Source organism: Halichoerus grypus, chromosome 14 (assembly GCF_964656455.1).
Source record: "Halichoerus grypus chromosome 14, mHalGry1.hap1.1, whole genome shotgun sequence".
In the NCBI taxonomy this organism is placed as follows: Eukaryota; Metazoa; Chordata; class Mammalia; order Carnivora; family Phocidae; genus Halichoerus; species Halichoerus grypus.
In genome coordinates this window covers 63,715,159-63,736,379 of record NC_135725.1, presented here as the reverse complement: position 1 = coordinate 63,736,379, position 21,221 = coordinate 63,715,159, and the positions used below count along the sequence as shown (strand labels likewise).

At 41.5% G+C, this 21,221-nt stretch overlaps 1 protein-coding gene across 5 annotated transcripts in view; it reads right to left on the bottom strand.

The window, feature by feature from the left end:
- INVS (inversin) overlaps positions 1-21,221 on the bottom strand; it is a 159,775-nt gene that overhangs the window by 2,476 nt on the left and 136,078 nt on the right. For 3 of the 5 annotated variants that reach the window (XM_036074130.2, XM_078061517.1, XM_078061518.1), the window contains 3 exons: positions 14,607-15,324; positions 3,185-3,414; positions 2,345-2,419 (listed from right to left, as the gene is read on the bottom strand). In XM_036074130.2, the coding sequence (XP_035930023.2) occupies positions 2,345-2,419; positions 3,185-3,414; positions 14,607-15,324 (1,023 nt within the window). The remainder of the gene's footprint in view (positions 1-2,344; positions 2,420-3,184; positions 3,415-14,606; positions 15,325-21,221) is intronic. The other 2 variants (XM_036074134.2, XM_078061516.1) reach the window with 2 other exon arrangements.

Genomic DNA, 21,221 nt, shown 5'->3' with positions numbered 1-21,221 from the left:
GATGATAGTCTTGATAGGCATATCAGTCTTGAAATGTATTTTTTTAGGCCTTAAGATGCCGCAGTTGGAAAACAGTGATGGATTCAACCCTATCATTTGACAAATGAGGATGCTGAGGCCCCAAATGTTGAACTTGTTGAGGCCATATTGCTATCTGTTGCTCCTAACTTTCTGTGGAGCAAAGAAGCGAACATGAAAGGGGAGTAGTTAAAAAAGTTACAAACATGTCTTGGTATTTCTCTCCTGGTTTTATTACTGTTAAAGTTCTTTCACAGTGAACTACTGCTCTGGAACTGTTTTTGGCTGCCTTTATGGTATCCAATCTTGAGTTACTTGCATACCCTTCTGTGGGTGGGCAGGAATGCTGCATTCATACAAGGGGGTTATCAGTACCAGTAATCCCTTGAACCATGGTTATTCCATTCATTGGAATGGATTTTCTAAAGGTAGTTCTTTTATATTTAAAAAGATGAGCCCCCCAAATTTAGGAGATTACATATGTATATAAAAATATATATATAAGTGCTCTGATCAGTATTATGCCGCTATGTTGTAGGTGGTATGCAGGGGTCGCTGTTGAAGGACTGGAGAGAACAGGGATTGTGGAGTCTCCCAAATGCATGTGGAGAAACAGTCCAGGGATGCTATATATATACTTTGCGATATCCAGCTGACTTTCTGCTTCCTCTTTAAAGAGGTAAAGGCACTACTAAATCCTCTCCCTACATTGGAGGACGGGAACAACAATTTTCACTCAAATATTTGAACACCTACTATGTGCCAAATAATTTTCTACGCTTGAACAGGACGGTGAACAAATCAGAAGATCCTTAACCCCATGGAATTCTCAAAGTGAAAAAATGAACTGACATTTTTATTCATGGAGAAGACCAAGATTAATGTTAGCTTCTTGGTTCAGTTTGGCGTTTGTGATACTACACTGCAGAAATCTCTGTGCCCATTTCCATGGAAATTATTCACAGACATGTTTTGTGTATAAAACACAAACTAGTTAGCCCTGACAATCAGCTTGATTCACTGGTTAATGCTTAATGTGGATGGGTGGACCTAACAAAACCTTGTGTTCCCCCAAGTTTAGGGTTAGGAAAAGATTTTCTTCAGTCCTTGTCTGTTTTCAAGCCAGTCAGAATTAGATATGTAGGACAAACAAGCTATTTATGTGAAATCCCAAGAAACCACTAAGTATTTGTATTTGTTTATTCTGCCCTTTAATTAAAAAACCTTTTGTGCTTCTAAAGCCCTTAATTTTTTAAGATTTCTGATAGTCCTGGATTTTTCTCTTGAGACAAAGTACAAAATTGTTCTGATTATCTAAATGCTACTTCTCTGGTAGTTCCATTTAACCATGGTTTTTGAAACTAATTTTCAGTTCATTCGAGTATAATAAAAGTTTTCTTTTTTACGTGGATACTTTCAAAGGAATCAAAGTCTACAGTTGTAACTACCCTACCCACTACTCCCTGATCAGCCTGCCTATATTACATGAGTTGCCCAACTCTTATTAAAGATTGGGCAGTAATTACTCTGTCCCCCACCTCCAGGTTTTCTCCCCATCAGAAACTAAATGAATGTTAAAGTTCATGCTGACAGTCATTGTTCACCTTCCCAGCTGCACTCTGTTCCTGCAGGATGACTAGATTGGCAAAGGTGGGGGGACTGTGTTGCCATAGCCACCCATGAGCAGCACTGGATCTGACATTAACTGCTGACAGCCCTGAACTTATCACCCAAATTTAATGCTGGTGTGAATGAAGGGGGCCCTGAGTAAAACACTCTTGTCTTATGGCTGAAAAGAAAGTTCCCTGAGCTTCTGTATGAGTGAAATGCACAGTGAAGCCTGAGCAGGACATGTTATTAAATATTAAATGTCCTCCTCACAGGGCCATGAAAGGCAAAAGCCAGAATTTGTGGTTAAGGAACTTCTCAACTTTGAGAAGGAGATGAATCTTAATGTGAAACCAATATGGAGCAAGAATTCCCCAAGGTCTTACTTTGAAGAATGACAGTATTTTCATTTCCCTTTTCCTTTATGTGAACAAGTATGTAAAAGTGATCAATAATAGGTCCCATTTATTGTCTCTACTGGAGGTAATGTTAACAATAACTTGTGGTTGTGAAAATAACTTGCCTCTTATGGAGACATGTTGACTGTAGTAATAATTCCATGAAAGGGGAATGAAAAATATGCACACCTCAAATCAAATGACCACTGGAAACCCCTGGCAATCTGTTGTATTATCTTCCACCTTTGGGGATGAAACAAGGCAAATGCTTCCCCACATCATCTCCCCAATCTGTTTTGCCAGTGCATTGGCTACCTTACCTGAATTGAGACGTAGCACAGAATGAGCTCTGGAAGATCTTGTGGGATGAGGTACTTTCCCTTCTTGAGAACAACCTGAAATCAACCAGCAATGATCATTTCTCTCTGACCATGACAGCCACAGCCTAACCAAGTTCTAAATTCCTTATTGAGGTAAAGGCTTGAGCTTGTTGGTATCTGCCAAGATAAATTAGGTATGGTGTGGAAATACCGTGTAGGCCAAGGGTAAGGTCCTGAAATTTTGCTGCCTGGGCTGCCCGTCTGTTCCTAAAGGTGCCTTGGCTCAACGTTTTTATTTTGGGGAGCTAGCCAGGCTTGTTCTCTGCTGAGTTTATTTGGATGGGCTTTTTCCAGAGCTGAAAATGTCTCAATTTAAAACAGCTCATCTGCTGAATAAGTATTTACTGTAGTGCATGGGTCTGGGGCATTCCCACAGAAGGGCAACCCTGTACTATCTTAGCATAAGAAAAGTCAAAGTGAGGCAGACAGGGTCTTCCTGCTCCTGGAGCCCTCCAAATGGGTAATGTAAGGGGAAGACCCAAGCAGTGGTCTGGAGGAGTTTAAAGGATGAGGCTTTCAGTAATGAAAGCCAGCAGACCTCTTGGCTGGAAGGCTCTCTGGGTTGAGATGTCAGAATGCATCATGAAACCAATTCTGACCCAGAATTGCTGGAGGGGAGGCATTAAATGTGGGTGCTGAGGATTCTCTTGGTGCCTGGAAGTAGAATAGGAAAGTTCCTACCTGAATGGAGGTTTGCCCATTGTAATTAAATGCCATTTCAGATACTGATGCAACACTCTGGGGTGCTTGTCAACTACAGAGTGCCCAAAGGACAATTACCATAGATTTGCTTGAGTACCGAGTGCCTGGTGGACTTTGTGCCTGAGCTGCTCTTGGATGAACTCTTGGTGGTCCTGGTTACTGCAGTGGTTTTTGGGGGGGTTAGTTCCAGTTCCTTCCTCCAAATTTGGAGCAGCAGTGCCAGGCACTCTTGGTTCCATCTGTCCACATCTCTGGCTCCAAGCTCCTTCATCTGCAGAAGGTGGGACAGGTGCTTCTTAAGCTGGTAGCTGGTGGGTCAGAAAAGGGGAGAGGCTTTAAGATCACAGTACTGTGAAACTTAAGTTTCCTTAACGTTCCTGGAAGCTATAGGAATAGTACTTGCTCAACTGGGAGATTCATTTAAGCTCCCATTCCTACTTTATAGTGGCAGTATGTTTAATGTTGATTTTTAAATCATCAGACACTTCTGAACTAGGAATTAGTTCAGTCTGCCTTCAGGGTCGGTCAGGCCGATGTGTAAACAAGTAAGTGCAGTATGAGGAGTACTATGCAAGAATGAGGAGGTAGATGACATGGGATAATGTGGGACTGAAAAATTGGTGGTGGTCTGGTAAGGTTTTACAAGGCTGGTGTTTGTGCTGGGTTTTAAAGGATGCATAGGAGCTTACTAGGCAGAGAAGGGTACTCTGGGCAGCAGAACTGGCATAAGCAGAGGTGTGGGCATAGGTGCCAGGAAAATCAGTAATGAGATGTATATAAAGCACTGTGTATTTGGTGAAGGAAGAATGGAATGCTATGCTAAACTGTGGAAGGAGCCAACATTTGTTCGGAGCCTGTTACATATCAGGCATTTTCCTTATGATTAAACCGAAAATAAATCCATGAGGCAGACATGATGAGTCTGATAAAGGCTGAATAGATGGGATGTTAAGAAGATGGCAACATAGGTTGTTCCTGACTTGGCTTCCTCTTACAAGAACAACAATTAACTATTCACAGATAAGACACTATGGAGAAAGTCCTAGAACATGGGAGTGAGGCTGCAGCCCCTTGCACCACAGAGACCAGACACACTGCATTAGGACATGAGGAACAGCTATATGCTGACTGTACTACCCCTCCACCAGGCTGGTGTAGCACCACACCAAAATGTCTGCCCTGAGCCTTTGTACGGTTCCTCAAATGGGAAAAGAGAACCCAAAGTGGAATCCAGCTCCCCCACCACCAGCACTGTGGGTCACTTCCTGGGAGCCCCCATGCTGGTCTCACCCATGGGGATTGCCAAGGAATTGGTAGGGCTTGACCACTGGGAATCTGACTGATGGAGAAGGGAAGAGCTTAAAGCAACCAGCACGTGGATCTTGGCAGATCAAATTCCTACCTGCGGTGCCCAAGTAGTAGTCCCAACCTTTAATTTTGCTTATCTGCAGAGCCAAAACAGAGGTGCAATCTGACCAGGGAACACAGCAGGGTGCCTGACTGGGGTCCTCAAAGAGCCCTGCTAACCTTGCAGTCTGGTCTGCTTCAGCTCAGGCAGGGGAGCTGAGGCATAGCCTGGACCACACATGAGTGTAGCTCCTGGCCCTGCCTGATCAAAGCCTGGCCAGAACACCTAGAAAGCTGAATAGCCCTGCAACACTCAAGCAGGGAGGTGCAGCGGGCAGAGCTGATTATTTGCAGAGCAAAGATAGTGGCCCTGTATAGCCAGGGAGCTTGAGTCAACCACATAGAGCTTTTTAGGCCTTTGAGCCAGTTCTCCAGCTCTGCATGGGCAGGGAAGGTAATTCATAGCCCTAGCCAGTGCTGAATATAGCCTTCAGCCCATCTGACCAGGAAACCTAGCCAAAGCACACAGGAAGCTATGTAGCCCATCCAACAGCCCTTCTTACAGTGGCATTTAAACAGAAAGCACAGAAAGCTCTGCCCTGTCTGCAGAGCAAAATTGGTGGCCCCATCTGGCCAGCAAATCAATGTACAATCTTACTGAGTCTCCAAACAAGCTGTGCAGGCCTCGGGGCCTGTCCTGCTGCCCTGCCAATTCAGGGAAGTGAATTCATCGCCCCACCAACTGCTAAGTCTAGTACCCAGCCAGCCAACCATCTAGTAAGCCTGACCAGAAACCCCAGGCAACTGCACAGCCCCTCCTAAAGCCTCACTTGGGCAGAGAACCAACCCAGCAATCCTATCCAATTGTTCTCAGGCAGCAGCACACACTCAGAGGTTTCCTTGACCCGAAATAGACTGCTCTAATAGCAAGTTCCACTGCCCAAGGATGTTACTAGTAGACATGTCCAGAAACCCAAACTGAGCTGCCTGGGAAGAACTGTCTTGGCTAAAGCAAACCTGTAAAGTCTGGAAGAGAAGACCACTTACTCAGCAACATGAGTCAAGACTCAAAAAATCAGGTAAACATGACACTGCCAAAAGAAACTAGTAAAGCTCTGATAACTAACCCTAAATAAATAGAGATCTAGGAATTGTTATACAAAAAATTCAGAACCCCCTTAAAGAAGTTTAGGAACTACAAGAATGCACAGACAATCAAATGAAATTGGCAAGATAATGCATGAACAAAATGAGAAGTTCAACAACAACAAAAACCATTAAAAAATCCTAGAGCTGAGAAATACAGGTCTGAAAAATTCAATAGAGAGCTTCAAAGGCAGACTTGACCATGTAGAAGAAAGAATCAGTGACCTAGAAGACAGGACATTTGAAATTAGAGGAGCAAAATGAAGAGCATAACTGCATTATGGGAATTCCAGAAGAGAAAGAATGAGACAGAAAATATATTTAAAGAAGGGCTGAAAGTTTCCCAAACCTGGAGAAAGAAATGAGTATCTAGATCCATGAAACCCAGAGAACTCTAGAACCTATAATGCTACACTGAGACACATTATATTGTCAAAAGTCAAATTCTGAAATAAGCTAAAGAAGTTACATATATTAACAACTTCCATAAGACTATGAATGCATTTCTCAACAAAAACTTTTCGGGCCTGGAAAGAACAGGATGATATATTCAAAATATGAAAGGAAAAAACTGTCAAGAATTCTATAGCTGGCAAAGCTGTCCTTCAGAAATGGAGAGATAAAGAACAAACTAAAACAAGGAATCCATAATCACTAGACCTTCCTTATAAGAAATGCTACAGGGAATTGAGTGGAAGTAAAAGGATTCTAGTTAACATCATAAATAAGAAAGTAGCGGAGCACCTGGGTGGCTCAGTTGTTAAGCGTCTGCCTTCGGCTAAGGTTATGATCCCAGGGTCCTGGGATCGAGCTCTGCGTCGGTCTCCCTGCTCGGCGGGAAGCCTGCTTCTCCCTCTCCCACTCCCCCTGCTTGTGTTCCCTCTCTCACTGTGTCTCTCTGTCAAATAAAATCTTAGAAAAAGTAGCATAAAACTCACTGGTAATGGTAAACATATAGTCAGAATTAGAATTTATAATATAACAGTTGTGCATAATGTACTTCAACTCCAGTGTAAATGTTTAAAAACTTAGGGGCACCTGGGTGGCGCAGTCTGACTCTTGGTTTCAACTCAGATCATAATCTCAGGGTCATGAGACTGAGCCCTGAGTTGGGCTGTGTTCAGTGTGAAGTCTGCTTAAGACTCTCCCTTTCCCTCTTCCGCCCCCCACCCCACAATCTCTCCCTAAAATAAAATTTTTTAAAGTAAAAAGTTTAAAAACTTAAAAATAGAATGACAGTAGTCTGTTTTTGGATATACAATATAAAAAATATGTAAACTTCAACATCAATAAGCTAACGTGTGTGGGTGAAAGTATAAAGTTTAGGAGTGCTATTGAAGTTAAGTTGTTATCAGTTTGGGTGTTACAACTAGAAGATATTTTTTAACAAGGGAAAAACCTGTGCTAATCACATAAAAGAACATGATAAAGAACCATACAGATAACAAAAGACATCAGAACACACACAAGACAGGATAAGAAACAAGGTGAAACAGTTCTACAAAATAGCCAGAAAACAATTAACAAAATTACAATAGTAAGTCCTTATTTATCAATAATTAAATGTAAATGAATTAAATCCTCCGAAAGATAGAATGGCTGAATGGATTGGAAAAAAAAAAAGAATCAATGATATGCTGCCTCAGAGTGAAGGGATGGAAAAAGATATTTCAAGCAAATGATAACAAAAAAGCATGGGTAGCTATATCAGAAAGAACAGACTTCTAAAAATGGTAAAAAGAGACAAGGCCATTATATAATGATAGTAAGGTCGATCCATCAAGAAGATATATTTGTAAATATTTATGCACCCAACGTTGGAGCACCTAAATACATAAAAGCAAAAACAGCTAACAGCAGAAATAAACAGCAATACAATGATAGCTGAGAACTTTAATACCCCACACTCAACAATGGATAGATCATCCAGATAGAGCATCAATAAAGGAAAAGGGCGCCTGGGTGGCTCAGCCATTAAGTGTCTGCTTTCGGCTCAGGTCATGATCCTGGGGTCCTAGGATCGAGCCCCACATCAGGCTCCCTGCTCGGCGGGAAGCCTGCTTCTCCCTCTCCCACTCCCCGTTTGTGTTCCTCTCTTGCTGTCTCTGTCAAATAAATATTAAAAAGGATTTGAATAACACTATAGATCAATTTGACCTGACATATAGAACATTCCATCCAACAACCAGCAGAATAGACATTCTTCTCAAGCACACATGGGGCATTTCCTAGGAGAGACCATATCTTAGGTCTCAAAACAAGTGTTGGCAAATTCAAGAAGACTGGAACCATACCAAGTATCTTCTTTGACTACAGTGGTATGAAACTAGAAACCAGTAGTAGGAGGAAAACTGGAAAATTCACAAATAACATGGAAATTAACATTTTCCTGAGCAACCAATGGACCAAAGAAATCAAAGGGAAAATAAAGTATCTTGAGGCAAACAAAAAATGGAAATACAACACACCAAAACTTAATGGAATGCAGCAACGAGTTTTAAGAGGGAACTTCATAGCAATAAATGCCTATGTTAAGAAGCAAGAAAGAGCTCAAATAGATAAGCTACTCCTACACTTTAAGAACGTAGGAAAAGAACAAAGCCCAAAGTTACAGAAAGAAGGAAATAATAAAGATTGGAGAAGAAATAAATGAAATAGCAGGAAAATAGAGAAGATTAACAAAACTAAGAGTTGGTTCTTTGAGAAAAAAAAAAAGTTGACAAACCTTTAGTTAGCTAGACTAACCAAGGAAAGAAGAGATGATGCAAGTCAACAAAATTATGATGAAAAAGGAGACGTTACAACTGATAAGATAGAAAGGCAATGGACCATAAGACACTACTATGAACAACTATACAACAAAGTGGACAACCTAGGAGAAATGGAAGTTATTAGAAACGTACAACCTACCAACACTGAGTCAAGAAGAAATAGAGAATGTGAATAGACCAATTACTAGTAAGAAGATTGAATCAGTAATCAAAAACCTCCCAATGAAGAAAAGCTCAGGACCAGATGGCTGGTGAATTTTACCAAACATTTAAAGAATTAATGTTAGGGCGCCTGCAGGCCTAGTCAGTAGAACATGTGACTCTTGATCTTGGGGTTGTAGGTTCAAGCCCCATGTTGGATATAAAGATTGCTTAAAAAAAAAAAAAAAAGCCAATCCTCTTAAAACCCTTCCCAAAGAAAAAGTAGAGAACACTCCCAAACTCATTTTATAAGGCCAGCATTACCCTGATACCAAAGACAGAAAAGGACACTACAAGCCAATACTCTTAATGAATACAGATGCAAAAATTCTCAATAAAATAGGAACAGAATTCACCAGCACATTAAAAGGATCATTCACCATGACTGAGTGGGATTTACCCCTGAAATGAAAAGATAGTTCAACATACATAAAATCAAAGTGCTACATCACATTAATAGAATGAAAGAAAAACATGATTATCTCAATAGAAGCAGAAAAAGCATTTTACAAAATTAACATACAAAAATCAGTGGCATTTCTATACACTAACAACAAATTATCTGAAAAAGTAATAAAATGATCCCATTTATAATAGCATCAAAAACAATAAAATAGGAATAAATTCAACTAAAGAGATGAAAGATCTCTACACTGAAAACTACAGAACACTGATGAAATAAATTGAAGAAACAATTGGAAACTGTGTGTTCTCGGATTGGAAGAATATTATTAAAACATCCATAGTACCCAAAACCATCTATAGATTCAGTACAATCCCTATCAAGATTCCAATGGCATTTTTTACAGAAGTAGGAAAATATAATTCTAAAATTTATATGGAACTATAAAAGACCCCAAGTAGCCAAAGCAATCCTGAGAAAGAACAAAGGGAGAAGCATCATACTTCCTGATTTCAAGCTATATTATAAAGTTATAATAATCAAAACAGTATGGTACCCACCTAAAAACAGATGCCTGGACCAATGGAAGAGAATTAAGAGCCCAGAAATAAACCCATGCATACAAGGTCAACTATATTTGACCAGGGAGCCAACCATACTCAATGGAGAAAAGACAATTGTTTAATAGATGGTGCTGGAAAAATTGGATATTCATGTGTAAAAGAATGAAACAAGACCCTTATCTTACACCACTCACAAAAATTAACTAGAAATGGATTAAAAAGACCTAAATGTAAGATCAGAAATTCCTAAAAGAAAACTCAGGGGAAAAAGCTCCCTGACAGATGTCTTGCCAATGATTTTTTTGGATATGATGCAAAAAACACAAACAAGCGGAACTACAAAGTAAAAAGCTTAAGCACAGTGAAATAAATGATCTACAAAATGAAAAGACAATCTGTGGAATGGGAAAAAAATATTTACAAATCATATATCTGATAAAGAGGTTATTATCTAAAAAACATAGAGAACTCCTACAACTAAATAGCAAAAAATCCCAAATGAGCCATTGAAAAGAAGGGGCAAAGGACCTGAATAGACATTTTTCCAAAGAAGATACATGAATGGCTAACAGGTACATGAGAAGGTGCTCAACATCATTAATCCTAGGGGAAATTCAAATCAAAACCACAATGAGAGATCACATCATGGCCACGATGGAAAACCGTATGGATTTTTCTCAAAAAACTAAAAATGGGGAACTACGTATGATCCATCAGTTCCACTTCTGGGATCTATGTTGAGATATCTGCATCCCCAGGTTCACTTTAGCACTATTTACAATAACCAAGATATGGATACATCCCTAAGTTGTCCATCCATGGATGAATGGATAAAGAAATTGTGGTATATATACAATAGCCATAAAAAATGAAATCCTGCCATTTGTGACAACATGGATGGACCTTGAGGGAATTATGCTAAGTGAAATAAGCCAGAGAAAGAGAAATACTGTATGATTTCACTTATATGTAGAATCTTAAAAAAAAATCAGATTTGTGGTTACCAGAGGTAGGGGGTGAGGGGAGGAGGAATTGGGTGATGGTGATCAAAAGATACAAACTTCCAGTTATGAGATAAGTAAGTACTGGGGATATAACGTACAACATGATGGCTATAGGTAACACTGCTTTATGGTATATATAAAAGTTGAGAGCATCCTACCTAAGTTCTCATGGCAAGGAAAAAAACCAGTTTGTTTCCCCTGCTTTTTAAATATCTACATGAGATGATGGATCCTAACTAAACTTATTGTAATCATTTCATATGAATCCTATATGCAAGTCAAGTCATTATGCTGTTCACCTTAAACTTACACAAGGCTGTATGTCAATTATCTGTAAGTCAATTATATCTCAATAAAACTGGTGGGGGAAAAGGCTGAGTAACTTGCAGAAGGTCTCACAGCTAGAGCCAGGAGAGACCAACATTCAAACTCAGTGCTGTCTAACCCAACAGCCAAATCCTGCTAAGGACTTTGTTCTGTACTGTGTACTTGGTGGGGATCTGCAGAGGTTTTTTTTAAAAAGGGTGGCAAAAGTGGGGCACCTGGGTGGCTCAGTTGGTTAAGTGTCCAGCTCTTGATTTCGGCTCAGGTCATGGTCTCAGGGTGGTAAGACTGAGCCCCACACTGGGCTCTGTGCTCAGTGTGGAGTCTGCTTAGGACTCTGTTTATAACTCTCTCTCCTTCTCCCTCTGCCCCTCTCCCCCATGCGCAGGCTCTCTCTCTAAAATAAATAAATCTTAAGGAAAAAAAAAAAGGGGTGGCAAAAGTAAGAGCTGTATTTTACTAAGTTCATTCTGTTGGAGGGTGGGGCCTGGAGTGGGAGAGAGGTGAGGGGCATGGGGATGATGGCTATCTTTACATCTAGTGTTTATTTGATGGTGTCTATCCCACATGCACTCCTAAACTTCTTAATGAACACAGCTGTTTTGGAGCCTCCCAAGGAAAGCTGCTTCAGTGTTCTTTATCTGATTGGTAGTTGATTAATTGCTAGTGAGCCTAAAGACGCTGCAGAGACAGGCCCCATGCCTGATTTTACAATACACCAAATGAGAAATGAGGTCTTCTTAAAGTCCGCTAAAAAATCTCCTTGTGATGCGAGGTGCAGCCCTTCTCTCTTGCCCTCAAGGCCGATTTCACTCAAACTGCAGGATTCTTTTTTCCTGTAGCATGCCAAACCATGGCATCTACTAGAATATATATCACATTTCCAAAAAGCCAACTCTGGAGAAAAGGTGGAGATACGGGGCAGTACTGCTCCATAGTTCAGCTGCTTTGGTTTGTGATGCCAAGCATCTTCCACACCCTCTTCTCTGCAGGCAGAAAACTCACTGGGAAGCCCAGGTGTTGGCTTTCACTGGGTACAACTTCCACCTAATCAGTTCTGGTATGCAGACTTCTGAGTCTGTGTCCAGACGACAGGATGGTTCCAGGGCTCAGAGTAATAGCCTCTGTTCTGCCGTCCTCAAGGAAAATAGCACTCCCGGTTTGTTGGGAGCCCTAAGATGCCCCGTCATCCCGTTCAGCCCAGGGCTCACGGCTCTTCTTATGGTCCAGCCCATCCTTGCTAATTCACCTTAAAACATGCTGGGGAAGAGCTGACAGGAAGGCAACTTACAAATGTTCAGGTAAAAAGGAAGTGTTTAATACAACTGCTCTTAGCCACGGCAACTTTCCAGCCTCACTTAGATCATACACTGTCTCGTTTCAATCTTGAAAATAAAGTCTTGATTGGTAATAAGACTCACACTTTAAGACTCAGCCCCACTCACTGTTCTCCAGGCCCAAGGTTCCCTCTGCTCACCCTATGCCTGCACATTTCCCAGCCGGCCTCTTCCTGTCCTCAACACGTCCCCTGTAATGACGTGCCTCTGTGGGGCAGTTATGCACCAAGCCCTGTTTTCTACCCCACCCCTCACTGCTCCTTAGCTTTGGTGTCAAAGGTCCCAGGACAACGCTTTGGGCTTCTGTACTTAAAATGGAAGATGCATAAGGCTATATAACGGAATCAATGAGAGTGTTTTTACTGTCACCAGACATGCGACTTCCCACAATGTGCAGCATCCCACAGTCCTTTTGGGAATCAATGTCCCAGGTCTCAGAATTGCACAATGGTGCAGCCAGCGGGCTGTGTAATTGCCTCCCCAGATGGGCACACAGACTGTGAGCCCAGTGTTCTTGGGGGGAATGACTGAAGGCTCATTTGCTGCTATGGACACTTATGGACAGGACCTGTCAGCTTCTGACTCTTCAAAGAAGTCAAAAAACAGTCTGACGGGGAGGCATTTTGGCTGGGGATCTGCTGTGGGGCCTCATGTGGTAAACCCTGCTGGCTTGTTTAGATCCCAGGTTTCAGCTGAAATACTTAAAAGTTCCTCTGGGATGGTAGCCAGTGTGCGTCTGACCATTCCCATCTGTGGCTTCAGAGACAGACTATCTCCGCTCCAAGCCAGCACTGGCCCTTCTTAGCTCTGTAACCTTGGCGGGTTGTTAACCTCTCTGTGCTTCAGCTTCCTCATCTGTGAAATGGGGACAAGAACAATATCTACCTCATAGGGTTATTGGGAGGATTAAATCAGTTAATACAGGTAAAACTACTTAGAACAGCACCTGGCGCAAGTGCTTAATCAATTAGCGACAGTAATAACATCATCTCCCTGTCACATTACCTTGACCAGTGTGAGCACCATCCATGCAGCCCTTCTGCTCCAGCCCATTCTGAGGTGAAGAGCATGAGGCCTGCTTCCGCCACCGTGACCTTGACCACAGCAAATAGTACCTTTACTGAGAACGTATGGGAAAGGCCCTTGAGTCAGAGCTTCGAGTGCCTGATCTGCATCACTAGGACAAGTCGTTTTTCTTAAGACAATCTGCTTGCCTGAAAAATGGGGACACTGATCCCTACGGTGACAGCTTCCTGGGGTGGCTGGGAGAGGAAGGGGGATCAGGCGGGAGATGACTTTGTAAGGCCAGCGGCTCGAACAGACATGAGGATGCGCCGTAGCAGAGGCCGTGCCCGCGTGGAGCAGACCGCCCGGCTCCCGGCCAGGCAGCCCTTGGCACCATAGTCCCCGAGGCCTCGCCCCAGATCTCCCAAGAACCTCTCCCGCTCTCTCCGCGCTCTCCGTCTGCCGACAGGAGCGTCTCTGGCCCTTTTATCTCCTGACGGGTGCTGACATGTGGCACACCTGTGCTCGCAGTGACTTACTTGCTTTGTTCCCCACGCCCTTCCTCTCTCTGGAGATGGAGGCCACCTGAGCCCCACCTGTGGGCAACGGCTCCAGCCCCCCCCAGACACCGGTCATGACGAAGGCCTCATCTAGATTTAGGCCCTAGTGGGGCCTGCAGATGAAGGAGATGATGAAATATGTGAAAAACTTGCAGCAAAGGACTCCTCCAGTCCTCCCATGATGACTCCCTGGAGGAATCTGTCTCCGTATGTCAGGACGCCTCCCCCACTACTCCTAGCCCCTACCCCAGAGTCCCAGCTTGGCAGGTCTTTCGCAGGGTTTTGTAATCTATGTCAGCCACTTAATCCACTATGACCAGGCCCTGGTTTAGGTACTCGGGCTATGACTAATTCCTGGGTAGTAAGGACATAAAAAGAAAAATAAAATATCCTACACGTGTACTGCTTTAGAATTCACAAAGTGCCCATGATCTCATTCTAGCAACCTGCCATATAAACAGGACCGGTGCAGCAATTACTAAATCCTGTTTTACGGATGAGAAAACAGAAGGTCAAAAACAAAAAAAAAGAGGCCACGTTATTTGCAAAGGGAAACTCAGGCTTCCTGGTTACAAACTGAGGCTCTTTTCCTTTACACCAGGCTATCCTGGCTGCGTCCTGATTTTCTTGGCAAAACCATCTTCCAAATAGCTTATCAATGTAAATTACAAGGACCTACACATGAGTGAATTTTCTGGGCACACTCAGTAAAATTGGCCTTGTCATGCCAGCACATGGAATTCACTAGAAGAACAGAGCACAGGGCGTGTCACTTAGGACGTTAGGAGTATCAGGACAAGCAGAGATCCAGAGGAGCCGGTGCCCCTTCCTCATCCTACCTTCTCCAGGCCCGCTGGATGACTGCTGCCGCCTTGTTCTTTTTGCGAAACAGCTCTTTCCTGCTTCTTTCTTTCTGGATTATCTGCAGCCGCAGCTCTACGGGGAGAAGGCCAATATTCACACTCTGCCCAGAGAGGGGACCAGGTGCTGGATCAGTCTCCTTGGATATCTGAGTGTCCTCCCACAGGGTGGATGTTCCCGACTTCCTGACTCCTGACCTCAACACCTCTGTGTTCTGTGGCAAGTCTGAGCAGATGCCTCCTGCGAGCTTGTCCTGTGTCATTTTGTTTCTTGATGTTCGATGGTGGAGAGGATTCTGCCCAGCACGGACCACCTCCCCCTTGGCACTGCCAGGCCGGCTAGAACCAGCCGGGGAGTGCCTTCCTCCTCGGAGCTCTTGAACTCGTCTTTTCTGGGAGGCACATTTGGCCTTGGGTGCTGGGTCCTGCCGCCTGCTAGGTCTCTGGGGGCCATCCTGCCGTGGAAGGCTTGCAGCTGCCCAACTGGCATCCTCTCCTTCCTCGTCTGGCCCAGCCACCCTGATACAGGAAGGCTGCTTCAAGAAGCCTTTCCCCTTGTCACACTGCTGCTCACCAACTGTCTCACCTCTGGGCTTCTCAACAGAGGAGACTCCTGGATGTCTGTTTCCATCACTGCCTTCACTGGGGCGGAAGTGGACACAGGCAGATCGGCCTTTAGACTGTTCTCTGGGTGATTCTTGGGGAGACAAGGGAAAAGGGAAAGAGTATTTATTGTTCCAAACTTGCATAGTGGGGCAGTTCTGCTCATTTGTTCACGTAAAATACTCAGACTTGTCCTAGTAGCATCACCATGATAGTAGTGATTCTAATTAGGGGGGAAAAAAACTGTTTAGCTTCTATTTCTAGCAATGGAATGTTAGATAACCTGAAACCTTCCCACTACAATGCTGACTAAAATATAATAAACATTCTTTTACAAGCACCATAGTGCCTTCAAGAAAATAAAGGAAATCCAAAAACAAAGGAGAGGCCAAAAACAAAGGGAAAACTGAAAATCAGAGTGTTAAGTGTGTGAGCTGATCCAGCAACCGTCTGGGCAGGTAGTAATGGTGGAGTGGGCAACAGTGGGTCTTACTAAATATCTGACTGTGTTTTAATATCCAGATAAGGACAGAAAACAAGGTCTTGCAGGCAGAAAGTTAGCTAGAACCAAGACCCTGCATGAAGCCAGGACTCTTGAGGGGTTATATCCTTTGGGAAACTTAGCCTGGGTTCTGGATGGGGGAAAGAATCTCCCTTGAGAATTTGAAACTCAAGTCCTGTGCCTCACATGGGTTTCATATTCATTTATTCTCAACCCATAGAAAAAATTAATATAAAAACCAGTCTCAAGATGGTGGTACAGGATGCTTCACTGAAGCAAACACAGTTATTATTTTGACATGGCATTCCCTCAACTCAGGCCACACAGAGGGGTCCTTCTGAAAATGACTTCACAATCCAAAATTATAAAATGCATGAGGAGACAAGCTACTGTGAATGAGTTAACAGACACAATAGCAATATTAGATCAACAAGAACTTAGCTAATAGAACAGTGTATACATACACACATACCCATGCACATGAACTGATTAAACACAAAAGAATTTAAAAATATGGGAAAAGAATAGATTTGAAAAAGAACTAAATACAACCTCTGAAATGAAACATTTTAGACTCATATAAAAAGCAATGAAAGAACTTCTGCTTCTGTAATGGCAGAATTGAGGCATACTCACCACTGAGGACAATAGAAAAGCCAAACAAAATATTAAAAACCACCTGTCTGAAGGCATCAAAGAGCTAATAAGACAGAAAAAAATATGGGGCCAAGATGCAGGAGAATCAACAGAGATGAGCAAGGCATTTGGGGTCATATATTCCTAGAATGGAATCATCCCCTCAAGGTTTGGAGGACAAAACCTGGAGTCCAGAACCTACCAAGAAGCATTCCTTTGGGTTGGAACCCTGGAGGGCTATATCTTAGGAGGAAAGGTGAGCTCATAGTAAATTGACCCTTGTAGGGACTGAGTGCAGCTTTGCATCATCTCAGTATTAGAAACTAGATTAAGGTTTGGATTGCTCAAACTTGGATTGCTCATGCTCCTAAATGTCTGCCAGAAGCCAATGTAAATCCCTTCTGGAGGAATTACTATCATCCTAAGTCTCGTTATTTCTCATGTAAATTTTTATATTAAATGTCTACCACTCAATCAAAAATATGCAGGCAGATAAAGAGACAAGATAGTATTCAAGGAGTGGGGGAGACAATAAAAACAGACATACAGGTTATCCAGATAATGTGTTTTCAGAAACAAACTTTAACCATTTTACAGTGCAAAGAAGTATCTAAACTATGCTATGCTTCATGTAAGACAAAGGGGAAATAAGGAAATATACTTGTATCTGCTCATTTGTATGAAAGAAATATAGAAAGGATAAACCAGAAACCGAAGAGATTGAGTACCTACTGTGATTGGGCAGGAAAGGGGGAGAAAGAGGGAAATGGGAACTAGGTAGTGGGGTGAGGGGGAGCAATACTTCTCTGTGTATATCTTTTTGTATAGTTCTGACTCTCAGAACCATTATAATGTTTCACATACACCACTAAAGCCCCAATTAATTAAACAAGATACCACTACACACCTATTAGATGGTGAAAACACAAAAAACACTGACAACACCAAGGCTGATAAGGATGTGCAGCAGCAGGAACTCTCATACACTGCTGGTGGGAATGCAAGATGGCACAGCCACTTTGAAAGATAGGGTGGCAGTTCCTTACAAAACTGTTCTTACCAGACGATCCAGCAATTGTTCTCTTTGTTATTTACCCAAATGAATTTAAAACTTATGTCCACCCAAAACCCTGCACATGGATGTTTAGAGTAGCTTTATTCATAATTTCCAAAACTTGGAAGCAACCAAGATGTCCTTCAGTAGCTGAATAGATGACTAAATCGTGGTACATCCAGACAATGGAATATTATTCAGCACTAAAAAGAAATGAACTGAAAGGAAATGAAATAAAAATGAAATGAGTGCTAAACAGAAACGAGTTACCAAGCCATGGAGGATGTTCCTAAGTGAAATATTACTTCCCTTGTATGAATATTACTAGTGCATATTAGTAAGTGAAAGAAGCCAATCTGAAAAGGCTACCTATCGTATGATTCCAACTATATGACATTTTGGAAATGGGCAAAACTATGGAGGTAGTAAATGGATCAGTAGTTGCTAAGGGTTCAAGGGAGGGAAGGATACATAGGCAGAGCACAGGGGATTCTTAGGGCAATGTGATGGTTAATTTTATGTGTCAACTTTACTGGGATAAGGGGCACCCAGATAGCTGATAAAATATTTCTGCATGTGTCTGTGAGGATGTCTTGGAAAGAATTTGAATTGGTAGACTGAGTACAGAAGATTGCCTTCACCAATGCAGGTGGGCAACATCTAGTCTGTGGAGGGCCTCAATAGAACAAAGGTGGAGGAAGGGCAGATTTGCTCTCTGCTTGAGCTGGACAAAGCTGCCCTTAGACAAAGCTGCCCAGGTGCTGCTACTTTTCAGGCTTTCAGACTTGGATCAGAACTTATACCATCAGCCCCTTCATCCCCCTGATTCTCAGGCCTTTGGACTCGGCCTCACACCATCTGCTCCCCTGGTTCTCGAGCCTTCAGATTCACTGAATCATACCACCAGCTTTCCTGGTTCTCCAGTTTGCAGGCAGCAGATCATGGGACTTCTCAACCTCCATAATCAAGTGAGCCAATTTCTAGAACAAACCTCCTCTTTTATATATATATCCTATTAGTTCTGTTTCTCTGGAGAACCCTGACTAATACAGGCAATGAAACTCTTCTGTATGGTGCCATAATGGTGGATATGAGTCATTATACATTTGTCAAAACCTATAGAATGTGCAACACCAGGCATGAAGTCTGATATAAACTGTGGACTTTGTGTGATAAGGATGTATCAATGTAGATTCATCAATTTTAACAAATGCACTACTCTGGTATAGGATGTTGAGTTGGGGAGTATGCGTGTGTTGGGGACCAGGAGTGTATGGAAACTCTGCACTTTCTGCTCAATTTTGCTGTAAACCTAAAACTGCTCTAAAAAGTAAATTCTATTAAAAGGAAAAAATTAAGAGGTACAAACTTCCAGTTCCAAGATAAATAAGTCACAGGGATGAAAAATAAAGCATAGGAAATATAGTCAATATTATTATAATAGTGTTGTATGGTAACAGATGGTAGCTACACTTATGGTGAGCATTGCATAATGTATAGGATTGTCCAATCACTATGTTATAAACCTGAAACTAATGTATGTAACATTGTATGTCAACCATACTTCAATAAAAAAGGGAAAAAAAAAGAAAAATAATGAAGAGACTGCTGGATGATATTAGATCCTAAGTAGTGATGATAAAAATAATGTGATTTGGGTATTAATATAGATAGATCAGTTAGAAAGAATACAAAGCTAAAAATATACCCATATATAAAAAAATATATAATAAAGATAGCATTTTTAATTTGTGGTGAGGAGCTGAGCTGCTTAGAGCCCCTGGATGTGAACCCAGAGAGAGATGCTGTACCCCTCCTGAAGCCATTACTCACAAAGTCCACTGCCAGTGTTGCAGCTCCAAGTATATGGCTCATTTCCATGTATATTATTGTATATTCCATGCAGATTATTTCATGTATATGGCTAGAACAACTGCCTATCCTCTAAAAAGAAGTCATTAGATTCCAATATCACTATATAAAAAATTAAATTTGAAATAGTAAAAATCAGAAAACATATGTGTTTATTAGATCTTAAAGTGGGAAAAACCTTTTCTTAGGTAAAACCACAAGGATAAAAATCTCAAAAGAAAAAATTAAACAAAGAGTAAACTTAAAAAAGACATTCATTATATATGATAGACAAAGGTTACTATTCTTATTATATGCTAAGCTTTTAGAAATATTAAGAAAATGAAAAACCAATATAAAAATTGACAGAGTACATCAGTGAACAATCCAGAAAATAAATACACAGAGCCAGTAAAAATATGACAAAATTCCATCCTGCTAACTAGGATTCAATAAAATCACTATTTGCCTAAATGTTTAGAGAGAGTTTTTGGTTTTTTGCTTTTGAAAGGCTGAAATAACCTTTTGCAACCTTCCTGGAATGGAATTTGGCAGGATGTTTAAAGAGCCATAAAAATTAGAGATGTACACAAAAATGTGTATGAAAGGTTATTTAGCTCATATGTCCTACAACACAGACATGATTAAACAAATCATGCTGTACTCATGATCTGATATAATACTAAGCAGCTACTAACATTTTTGTTGAAAACAAGGAGATAATGTAAGAAGACCTCAAAATAGGATGCCCACTCTTTTCTGAAATAAAAAAAGGAAAGTTCTAGTAGATGGATTTGTACCAAAGTGATAAAAGTTGCTTATCTTAAGGAGGATTTTTATTTTTTCTTTGTTCTTTTCTGTTTTAAAATTATTTTGTAATGTACATTAACCACTTTCGTAATTAGGAAAACACATCATTTTCTGTTTAAATAAAAAGTACCCCACTACAAAAAAAAAAAAAAAGCCCAACAATTAAAATCAACTAGGATGTGGGAAAGAACTCAAAGTGGATTATAAATAATAACAAACAAACCTAACTGTATTACAAATGAATTAGGTAACCACACTAAAAGGTGAAGAAAAGAACTGACCTAAGTAACTTTGTAAAAATATATTTTGGCTGGATACTGTAAGGACAAAAAGGACAAAAAGAAATGTACGTGAGGGGCGCCTGGGTGGCTCAGTTGGTTGGGCGACTGCCTTCGGCTCAGGTCATGATCCTGGAGTCCCTGGATCGAGTCCCGCATCGGGCTCCCTGCTCGGCAGGGAGTCTGCTTCTCCCTCTGACCCTCCCCCCTCTCATGTGCTCTCTCTCTCAAATAAATAAATAAAATCTTAAAAAAAAAAAAAAAAAAAGAAATGTATGTGAATACTGTGCTCTAGTTAGTAAGTTTGTCTCTCACAGGGATATGGGTTAGCAATTCTGAAACTGCTTTTATGTGTATACCAGGATTGAACAAATAAGCATATATATCCTAGATGATGGGAGCCAGGTCTTTCACTGTTGGAGGAAACACTTCAAATAAAGAGAAGAAAAGATAGAAAAATCGCTGCGGTGTTGAATGGAATTGGAGGTATCATGGATATGAACTCATGGTGTGTGTGTGTGTGTGTGTGTGTGTGTGTGATACACATACACACAGATAGATGCAGAAATAGATGTAAATAATTTTTAGCTCTGTCTGCTGAAAGGGCTTAGGAGCAACAGTACTCCAATAGTAATACGGCCACCTAGCACTCAGATTTTGGTTTCTAATACCATTCTTCAACAAAGGGAACCAGGGTTCTTTGGAGAAGTGGTTAATTCCAGGGCTCTGACTGGGGGAGAGATATGATGAGGTTTCATTTTGAAGAGACCAATCTGTTCACAGAGAGGAAAATGGATTAGGGGAGTCAGAGCAGATAAGTAAGACCAGTTAGGAAGCTACTACAATAGTCCAAGTTAGAG